Raw genomic sequence first — 11894 nt, forward strand, 5'->3', positions numbered from 1 at the left:
TTCGGCTTTCAGCACGGCTCAGCCGAGCCGATGCATATGCGTTCGGCTAGGCTGAGCCGCTCGGCCATAGTCGGGAGCTGTACGGACTATTGCGAATAGCCCGTACAGCACCCCTTCGGTTCTACTGCACCGAAGGGGTCCTGGTGCCGAAGCTAGCCGAAGGATCAGCCGAAGCTACCGCCAGATCCTTCGGCAGCATCGTGAATAGACCCCTTTGTATTCTGTAAACTAGAATGCAAATATTTTTTGAATGGGCAAGAGGAGAGTATGTGTATGAGAGCCACAGCTCTCTGTCACAGCGCTGGAAGTATAGTAAGAGGCATGAAGTATATCTCTATATCACTATACTTCCGGTACTTCCCCGTCCCTCCTATTCCCTTGTCCATGCACAGAACACTTTGTATTCTGTAAACTAGAATGCAAATATTTTTTGAATGGGCAAGAGGAGAGTATGTGTATGAGAGCCACAGCTCTCTGTCACAGCGCTGGAAGTATAGTAAGAGGCATGAAGTATATGTCTATATCGCTATACTTCTGGTACTTCTCCGTCCCTCCTATTCCCTTGTCGATTCACAGAACACAATTTCCCTAAACCATCTACAGAATACAAAGCATTCTGTGATTGGACAAGGGGATAGGCATAGAAAAAACACTGTGGCCCCAGTGTATAAGAGCTCTTTCTTTGTTTAAGACTGCATATTCAGATTCTGGTATAAACTCAGTGGTGACTGGTTCTCTTTGATACAAAAAACAATGTGCAAAAATGAGCGTTAAAAAGTATCTTTAAACTATGGAAGGCAGGCTTCTCATGGGATGTTGGTATGTAATGTAATGAAGGAAAGGCTCTAATGTAAATCGCACTGCTGCAAAGTATTCTGAATAGGTTTCAGCATTAGGTTTCGTCTGGCTGGTTGACATCATATATGACAACATGCTTACTGTCTAACATCCCAGATTTTCCTCCACCCAGTGTCATAATACAGAAAGTACTGTTCTATTGCTATGCTGAATAATATCCAACTTGGAACCTTTCGCAAATCATTCTTCTATCATTTTAGTCATGCACGACATGTGTTTTCTCTTCCCTTGTGTCCCCCACGGGATGAATGTAACAAAATCGTGACATCACTTGATTTTTTTTTTGTAACAAAAAAAATAATAAATCATATTTTCCATGGGTTGTTACTGGAGTGCTTTGACGGACGGAGATATACGAGCGTGCTTAATACCTACAGGCTTAGGTTTTTAAGGAATGCTGCTTTGGGCACTGGCTGGCCTTTTTTACATTTCACTGTTTGAAATTAATGACATTGCATGAAATATACTTGGAGGGCAACTGCAACCAAAATTTTTTTTTTTTTTAGTTTTGAATACAGTGGAGAGGGATTAGAAAACCTGTCAGGTTTTCATTGCTGTCTGTTCCGTTAGGGAAGTTTACCCTCCCTATTTGTACTGGTGACTGTTATCACCAAGAGTGAAAGTGAAACAAACTCTCAAATTTTGAGATGTCACCAGGAATAGAGGTGACACAATCCTCAAATGGAGACACTAGTTCTGATGACAACTGTCTAAGAGGGCATTTCCTTCACTTTAGAAATAACTTCCTGTATGTAACAGGAAGTGATGGGAAGTCCCCCCAATGGGACAGAGATGGCATAAAAACCTACCAGAAGTTATAACCCTCCTCTACTCTATCCTACGTTTTGGTTTTAGTTCTACCCTAAAATAATGTTATTCAGTAAAGTGTATCGAAATCAAAACATTTCATGTTTTGGATGTAGTGGCGAGGGGTTAAAACCCCTGATAGATCTTTATTCCTGTCTATGTCCCTGCTAGGGAGAATTCACTCTCTCTTTTCATTCTGGTGACACTGGGACCAGAAAGTGAGAGAACATAAAATACAGGAATAGAGGGGAAATCTTCCTTTGAGAACAGTGATAACTTTCTAAGAGCTGATGTTTTCCCTCACTTCTTGTTGTGTCTACAAAAGTGGAAGCGAAGGGATATTTTGGGAATGGGACAAAGATAGCAAAATATAATTGAGGTATTTACCGTGGTATGTTCAACATTTGAAAAAATATATATTTTTGGCTTTAGATATGCTCTGGAGAAAATATGTAATGAGAAAAACATGTTGACTGCCATTGCTGATCTCGTGAAAATGCTAGTTGCCTGGCTGTTATGATGATTCTCTGACTTCAATACCTTCATACGCACTGACCTGAAACATGTATGGAGATCAGTTGTCCTGACTTTGCTATTGACATACTGTTTCTGGGTCAGGAACTTGGCAGGCAACATATACCTTTTCTGTCAGATTCTCGTTGAAGGAACCCAGTCAGCAGGTAAAAGGTAAAACTTTATTTTTTGACAAACCATACCTTTAAGGTTGTCTGTTTTGCCTTTGGAATCTTGGAAAACATCCACTGATCCTGTTTTTGGCTGGAAACATAACACTACATGTTATAGCATAGCAGCTCTGCTGGAGACATATTCAAGCAAACAGAAAAAGACTCTTCATATATACCGGTAGATTTTTTATGATAAAGAACTCTGGATAATTATCATTAAACATAATCTAATTTAGCATTTTCTATAAATTCCAGTGGAATCTTTGACTTCTTCTTTGGCTTTTGGCTATTCTGGTGGCTAGCAAAATATATGAACGTAGTCTTATTTCAGAATTACCTGAATCGGACAAGACCCCCTCTGACAGCAGAATTGGAGACATGACTTTCGGGGCTTTTTGTTTTGCCTGAAGATCAGACCAGGCGGTTTTGAAATGTCGCTAAAGTTATTTGACACTCTGATGGTCAATAAAGAAGATTGACTACAAAGGTTTCTGGAGTGCGAGTGACTTTCTACCAGTTACAGTATATGACATATAGAGGCATCTGCGGTTGCTCCAGCACTCCTGACCGGGGTTTTCCGGTCAGGAGTGCAATGGGATCTACCATATGCTAAATGACTTTAGGGCAAACTCCCTACTCACTTGCGTAAGGTGCCCCCATTCCAGCTGGTAAGGGGAGAAATTGCTCTCCCTCTTCCATTGGGGGAGTAGTCAGTGGAATCCTCTGCCCCCTTCTCTGGGTGGTGGAAAGAACAGATTAAGATAGATAGATAGATAGATAGATAGATAGATAGATAGATAGATAGATAGATAGATAGATAGATAGATAAACAAGGTACCCCCTTCCAAAGGGGACAGAACAAACTGGATTTCCTCCTTTCCTAAAAAGGCAGAGGCGTTAAGGGGCGAAGTCATCATCTCTTATTTGACTGATGTCTAATAGTTAGTCTACCTTTCCTGTCAGTTTAGCATCATATCGCAGATGGCCCAGAAATGTTATTATTTTTTTCTATATGATTCCACACTCAAAATCACAGGTGCCTTTGTAAACAGCCTAAAAGTTTAATGTGCACTAATAACTGTTAGAATACAATAAACTCTTTCACGAAAACGCATTGTACAGATAAAGTGGCTTTTCTTATATCCTTTCTCTCTTCGGTTTATTGTTAAATTCGCACATAAATACGGGTTCCCCAACACAAACAGAAAGCACTTGTACCTTTTTAGTGTTCTGTTAGCACTTATCTTTCTCACCCAGCAACAGGCTTCCACAGCAAAGAGTGCCCTGAGTATCATACAGCTCCCATGTGTGTATAGATGAGACTAATAGCGAGGCCTGACCAGCAAGTAAGATATGGACATTGAAATACAGTAGAAGCTAAGGGCTCAAGCACACAAATGTATTTGCGTGCTTTTTTATCAGCACAACTTACTAATCTTAACACTAGTTTTCAATGTCCATACCAAAACGCGTAAAGATAAGCAAACCTGCTCTGTGTTTAATTCTGTAAAATGAAACAGAAAAATCTGCATTTGATATCTTCTGCATGGACCATATCTTTTGCTGTATGCATATAAACATTTGTGCTAAAAGTTACATGCATGCAGCCTGACTGCACACTATCCTAGCAACAGGCAAGTGTTCTTTGTTGCTAGGATGCTGGTGGCTTGAGCCACCTAGTGTATTTTGTTGCCAGGATGCAGACAGCTCCTTACCACCTAGCCTCCTTCTTTGCTAGGATACGGGTACCTCGAGCCACCTAGCATTCTAGCAAATAATAGGGCACCATTGTGCTATATGCTGTACGTATGTAAACACTGCGCAAACTTTACATGCACAGAGTGTACAGAGCACTTTTTATGCAGGACCTTGCTGTCAGCTTCTGCCAGCAAGGTCCTGCATATTAGTTGCAGTTTTTTCATACACCCGTGTGCACGAGCCCTTATTCCCACCCAAACCTCTACAAAGCCCCAAGGCTCCAAAACCCAGAAGATTATTAAGATTATCAGAAAATATCAAGTTTGTTTTCTCCACATCAGACACAAACCCTGGAGCCCCTCACATGTGTATGTTAGAAACCTATGCGACACATAAACACCATCCACAATCCCGAATAAAGGCAGTTCAATAATAAATGAATGTAAATACATTGTGAATCCCTGCATGTCCCGATGTCCTACCAGGTTGCTCATGGGTACGATTGTGAGGTTTTGACAGACCATGCATGATTTGCTAATTAGCAATGTTACTTGGCAGCTGTGGAGAATTAGCAAGTGATGGGTCTGTCGGAGCCATGGCAGGAGAGGGAGTATTCTCCCTGCTTGAGCCCTGGATACCTTAAATGACCGGAGATCAAGTGCTTATTTTATAAATAAACAGAACAAGAGTATGTGTAAAATATCATGGTGATATGATGACTGTGAATTTTCATAAAGCTGTTTTGTACAAGCTGTTGTTGAAATTTGGAACCAGACTTGTAGATCTTAACAGGGTTCCTGACACCTCAGCCACTGCTGATGTAGAATAGTATAACTGCGTGTGGGAGTGAAATCCTATCTCTGACCAAACTTGGGCCAAGCAAAGAGTAAAACAGAATCTTGGAGTTTAATTTGGAAGACGATTAGAAGTTAGTGGAAGGAGTTTAACAGTGTTGGCAGGAGATAAGTGTTGGGTGAGGCAAATTAGTTAGACATTAACAATATTTTGTGAGTGCTGAATCTGGAAGAGTAATAATTACAGCATCAAATATCACTGTGCTATGCATTCATGTTTTAGGGGTATATTGTTAATACATGTTCAAAAATTATCAATAATTCTTTATTTAGACAGCAGGTCAGTCTCCCCCACAATGGTTTCTACACCGTCATTTTTCTTTAGCACAGACACATAACACACAGGCTAACTTTTTCACTGTATGCATATAAAGGGTGGTATAATATTAAATTCGAATTAGACATTCCACTTATTATGGAGGTAAAGGAAACTATCAATAGAGTATAAGTGCATCCCCACACTTGTACTACACTAAGAACTATGAGTCTCTCTGCCGCAGATGTAGACAAGACATATAGAGGGTTATTCACAAAGCTAGCCGAAGGATCAGACGTATCTCCGGCTGATCCTCCAACTATCTACGGCCGAACCGTCGAACCGAAGGGCTGCTGTACGGGCTATTCACTATAGCCCGTAGGGCTTCCGAAGCTGACCGAGTGGCTCAGCCAAGCCAAAGCCATATGCTTCCGCTCGACTGAGTCGAGGTATAACCGGAAGCGGGCCGAACGGGCGGCCATTGGCCGGCCGAAAGCCTTGCAACTGACTGCTGTGCAATGACGGCCAGTTGCAATGACAGATCAGCGTCCCAAGGTTACCTGGGGACGCTGAACTGTCATTACACAATGACAACAGTTTCTTTTTTTTTTTCAATGATCTTTATTTTTTTTTTTTCAATGATCTTCATTTTGTTACTTTTTTAAAAAATCTTTATTTTTGTATTTTTTTGGAGGAAATCTTTATTTTTTTTATGATTTATGATTTATTTACCTTTTTAAACATTTTTTTCTTTTTTTTGGACTGATTTGCTATTCACTCGCTTGCTCTGCGACATTCGGCTATTCACTCACTGCTGTTCGGCCCCTATGAGAATAGGTCGAACGGCAGCGAGTAGCCTGCCGGAGGTTCAGCTCAGCCAATCCAGATGTTGGATCAGCTGAGTTGAACTCCTTCTGCACTTCTGCTCAGCCAAACATGCTGAGCATGTTCGGACGAACCAAATCCAGCCGAAGCAAGCCGATGTACGGCGGATTTCAGCCCTACAAGCCAGAAGTTACATAGTTACATAGTTACATAGTATTTGAGGTTGAATAAAGACATTAGTCCATCAAACGGCAGCTTTGTGAATAACCCTCATAGTTTTTTCATTCAGCTATCATCCAGATAAAAAAGAAGTCTTAAAAAAGAAGTCATGAAAAAAGAAGATACTTGTGAATGATTGTTCCTAAGCTGTACCTAGATTTAAGCTGCCAGTGAGCCCATCCTACTGCCATATTCTGTAATTGTTTTATAAAATGTGTCTTGAAAAATAGATGCATACTTATATCATTTAGCTTTGTTTGTTTATACCCTACACCAGCTTTACTCAACCTTTTTACCTTAGAGAAACCCTTGAAATAATTTTCAGATCTCAGGGAACCCCTGCTAAAAATGAATACATCTACAATATCATCAGTAACTTGTAGATGCTAATAAACAAAGTATCAAGGCGCATCATTTTTTGGGCCCCCTTGCATTGTTAGTCAGTGCAATGAAGAGCATCCCCTTACATTGGTGGTCATTGGGAAGAATGTACTAGTTAATTACTTAAAACATGTAGAACTTTTTATGTTCTAATTACTCTGTTGTTTGCTGTTTGTTACAGCAAGTGAGATTCAAATATTTGAATGAGTGGGTTATGATTCTGTGTTTTATTGATATAAGGAAGTACTATAATTTATTTTTTTTATTTCCCAACAAATGTCTGAAGGAAAGGGAAGCATGTGGATCATCTCACCATCAGTTATGGAAAATTATGTATTACTTTTTAAGTAGTTGGACACACTATTAAATACTTTTTCTTTTCCTACAGACGACTTTGCAGAAGAAGAGGAGGTGCAATCCTTTGGATATAACAGATTTGGTAGGTTAAGTTTTTTTAATACTCACCAGGCTAAGATTGTCTTAATAAAGTAAAATAAGTTACAACTAAAATGCTAACAAATATATTTAAACATAGGCCGTGTTTAAATATAGTCAGCCCCATGTCACATGGTACTGGTATATAACTAAGCTTGACAGATTATATAATAATATATATAATATATTTCCTTTAATATTTTATTTATATTCTGTACTAAAAATAGAATGTTGTATTTCTTTCAACTCAGGTATAGATGAAATACTGCATTTTTATGACTACCATTTGCAGACAGGAGATTGAGCTGCATGCTTTGTGAAATTTCCTAACAGATACTGTATGTTGAAACTAGACCTCAAGGACACACCTACTCCCCTGTGCTAGACAGCAACATTTTTATTAGTTGATTAATACAGTCTGTCAGAAAACATAACCGGAATGCTGGGCTTTCTTATTACAAAGTGTCATGGATGCATCCTGCAGTACATTTGTAAAAGTGTAAATGTTAAAAAAAAAAAATGTTTCTGGGTCTGCACAATTTCTATGAACCTTTTATATTATACAATAAACAGCAGGAGGTGCTGAAACATGCACAATAAGACAGGGACACCAAAAAGTCCTAGGTAGACAGGAACAGAATCAACATTTTATAGCAGGCAGATCATGGTGTTGGAGTACCCAAGACAAATAAAAAGGCAACGAACCAGGCTCAACATATAACTGAAATATTATTTTTGGTTTGACTAATCCTTTAAATATAATTGACCAAACCATTATAGTTTTCTTTTAGTAACTCCCATTTTTATATCATGTGTGCCTTTTGGTACCTGGGGAACTTCTTTCTTGTGCTACGCAGTTAATTTTGCTTGGCTATATGTATAAGCTTTTATTGAGCTGGTCATGATACAAATATAGCATTTTTTTAAAGTTTCAAGTATGCTGTCAATTGGATAATTGAGGAAGGAGAAGCAGTGATCTGGGGACTGGCTTGCCTTGCTGTGCCTCTGTGTTTGTGGAGACACACACAGCTTACCAGCACAAACAAGGGTGGAGCCATAGGACCCTGCAAGGGAAAAGAGCCACCCTAAAAACAGGACATCAGGGCCAGTGCGCAGGGGATCAGCTGATTCTCCGGGAAACTAAAACTTTGAAAAGTCAAGAAGCAGCATCCGTTGTAAGTGTTTTCATCAGCATTTAAAATAGCTCAAAAACGTTCTTACTTTAATATCACTATAAGAACTGTTCAGATAAGATTAATCACACTGGGTCTGCATTGTTTTCAACAAGCTAATTACCTTATAGACTTGCATTGTGAAAAGTGTGCAACCATTGTGTAACACTGGAAATCAGTAAGCAGGCCCTAATTATGTAATGGTGAAACATGGCTGCCACCATGTACATAGAATTACAAACGATATACAACAAACAAGGTCTTTCAAACTTTACCACACATTGTTAAAGGAGAACTATGGGGTTAAGGCTTTTCCCCATAGTTCTCCTTAGGGTAACGGGAGGACACAAACTAGCGTCCTCCCGTCACCCTAGGCTCGGTATACCGCGAGCTGTAGCGGATCTCGACAATTATGTCTGGATCCGCCCAGCTGCGTGACTGACAGCTGGCTCTGCCTGTGTAGAGGCAGAGCCAGCTGTACCCGCCCCCTCCCCCGTCCGTTCCGCCAGTCAGCGCTGGCGGATCGGAGCGGGGAGGGGGGAATCCAGCCCCTCCCCTGTCACGGCAGAGAGCCGTGACAGGATCGAGTGGTGAGCGAACACCGCTATGTGTTCGCTCACCTCCCGATCTACTGAGCCGACCTGTGACAATCTCATTGTCACTGGTCGGCTAGAACTATGAGGTGAGTGAAAAGCACTCACCTCATAGTTCTCCTTTAATATCATTTAAATCCAGCTAATTTTTACATGTAACTTGAAAACACCAAACATTCCCTTTAAATTGCCTGAGTTGTTATTAATTTAGGATTTTATATACCGTATGATCCACCTTTTGCATTAAAATGTGACCACAGTGCCATAAACACTGCATTGGTTCCTGCCATAACTTAATACCTTTTCAAAACCAAAAGGCTACTTAAAAGCTCTATTCTGTATCCGCTGTTATTCCTAAGGTTGATTATCAAAAAGCACAAATTTCCACATGGCCAAAGGGTTCAGCAGTTGTTCCATTTTGTTTTTGGGGGGCTTTTTTCACATTTTTAAACACAACCGAAAAAGAAAGGAAAAACACACACACTGGACACCCAACAAAAGCAGTTTATTCCCTCCATCTTTCCTGATTTCCAACTAACTTTATACAATGCAAGTAATCCCTAAGTTACTTACAGTATGAGTTGCATTCACCCAATAGCTGGATGTACTTTGCCTTTAATGTAACAAAGGCTCTTAGGGGGTCTATGTATAACTGTTTTTCACTCAAGATTCCAACAACTTTCTTTCACAAAAATTGTATTAGTTTTATAATACAGAAAAGGCAGTAGCAAACAATAAGGAAAACAATTAGACTGGAACAAGAGCTGGAGAGTGCTCAAAAGAAATGGGTTCACAAATAATAACAATTGAGTTCAGTTTGAGTGCAGTAAGCCCAAACGCACAAAACATAGTGTAGATAAAATAATGGTTGACTCAGAAATGAGGTCCCGGCTGACCAAAACCATCATATTATTGCAGCAGCTGCCGCAGACAACATCAATCAGCACAAAAAAAACCCCAGTGGATAGCAATCTAGTACATTTGCCAGCAAAACAAACAGACCAGCAAACAGAGATGACCCAATTCACACAATTTTCACCCAAGATTCATACCATCTTAATTGGATTTCGAAAACTGTGTACATTTTGTGTGAAAACATTTATAAATAGACCCCTTAGTGTCCTGTTTGTACGAAGGCAAATTGTTTTTTTTTTACTGACACATCATCTGCATGACCAAAATATGATATTTTGATTACCGGTATGTGGTTATTTTAATTCATTCACAGCAGAAGAAATATCAACATATTTACTAAGATCTACCTTTTTATTTTGCAAAATCTTGACAGATAAATGTGTTTTTTTTCTTTCATTTTGGGGGTCTTGTTAACTGACTAACAATTAAGTTACATTCTACGATATTTTACTGTCTTAGAATAAAAAGTAAGTCATAAACATACAAACTGCTGATCCCACTAAACCTTATTGCAGGAGTATATTTAATCTGGCTTTCACTTCAGAATTACAGGCAGCTGGAAACTTTTGTTGGTCACTTTCTGGCATAATTTACTCTGACCAAATATCCTCTGCAGCGTTCAGCAAAGGAGCTTATTATTCAGCAGTGTCTGTATACATGTTTTAACCAGTTGACATCCGCGGTGTTAAACCCCCTTCCCATCCAGGCCATTTTTCAGTATTCAGCGCTGCGGTACTTTAACTGACATTTATTCCGTCATGCAGCGCTGTACTGAAATGAATTTTATAAGGAGGCTACACAAAATGCAAGCAATTCTTAAATAGGAGAATTGTCTTTTTGAGGACCTCTGTATTTTTATGCAACATTCAAAGGAAATATGACAAAATCAAAACTGTTGTTGAGTTTGGCCACTTTCCCAATACTTGAGGTGGGGTTGTTCATGTGTTCTCTTCTTTCTTGAATTTGTGGTTGAAGAAAACTTGAGTGGTTCACGGCTGTTCTCGCTTATTAAATATAATATATGTACTGCAAAAATGTTATTTTGCCTGTCTGGAAACTTACATTAGTTTGAACTGTACTAAGATTGCAACTGTGGCAATTAAAGATACATTGAAAATATACCTATTAGGAGAACTGAGTAGGAAATATCCATACTGCATCAATATGTTACCCCAAACTATCCATAATCTACCCTTTTCCACAGAATCACTGTTTGTTTGCGCACCACAGAAAGGTGACACAATGAAAACGAAAACAAACAAAAGATCAGGAGCGCAACTACCAAAATTCCTTGTGTGTGAGTAGGTGAGTATGATCCGGCGCAGGGACCAGTGGACATATAGATGAGGACAGAGTCAGGCACACTATTAGATCTTTAGAATGTGGGGTTTAGGTGTCCATGGCAATGTCACAGTGGTAGAAAAGGGGACTTACAATTAGGAGCTCCCCTGTTGTCTGTACGATCGTCTGCTTGGATCGATCCTGGTGTCTCCGGTGGTGTGGGAGGCTGGTCTGGAGTGGGTGTGCATCTGTTTGACCGTCCACAAACTCGACTGGCCGGGCCGAGCCGCGTCCGTCAGGAGCAGACAGCAAGGGGGGGGGAGCTACGTGCGGCTGAGTCCCCTTTTCTACCACTGTGACATTGCCATAGACACCTAAACCCCACATTCTAAAGATCTAATAGTGTGCCTGACTCTGTCCTCATCTATATGTCCACTGGTCCCTGTGCCGGATCATACTCACCTACTCACACACAAGGAATTTTGGTAGTTGCGCTCCTGATCTTTTGTTTGTTTTCATATTTTAAAAGAACCCAACCCAGTCTTTACAGAAACTGACATCATTTTTCACTAGTAACTGAAATATCCAACTGTGAAAAAATCTTTCACCAAAGGAAAAAGTCTCACATGAGATAACTGTATAGAATGTATCTTCTGTAAGCAGCAGCACATTGTGTGACCTCATGATAGATATGAAAGAATGAGGGACAACACATATGTTTTTTTTCTATTCATTCTCTGATCTATGCAGGTCATTGGCACTGGCTCTGACCTCATGCTATTAGTGGAGCTACTGTGTGACAATATATCTGGGCCTTAGCAATGGAAGAGACTTCAGAAATTACATTTGTTGCATACACTGGTGGAACTACCAGGGTCGCAGCGGTCGCAATTACGGCTGGGCCCTGACATTCT

At 40.0% G+C, this 11894-nt stretch overlaps 1 protein-coding gene across 1 annotated transcript in view; it reads left to right on the plus strand.

The window, feature by feature from the left end:
• COLEC12 (collectin subfamily member 12) overlaps positions 1-11894 on the plus strand; it is a 97432-nt gene that overhangs the window by 14572 nt on the left and 70966 nt on the right. The window contains exon 2 of the mRNA XM_018568761.1: positions 6973-7023. Within this exon, the coding sequence (XP_018424263.1) occupies positions 6973-7023 (51 nt within the window). The remainder of the gene's footprint in view (positions 1-6972; positions 7024-11894) is intronic.

This window comes from Nanorana parkeri, unplaced genomic scaffold, assembly GCF_000935625.1.
Source record: "Nanorana parkeri isolate BGI_ZX_2015 unplaced genomic scaffold, ASM93562v1 scaffold1240, whole genome shotgun sequence".
NCBI classification, from domain to species: domain Eukaryota; kingdom Metazoa; phylum Chordata; class Amphibia; order Anura; family Dicroglossidae; genus Nanorana; species Nanorana parkeri.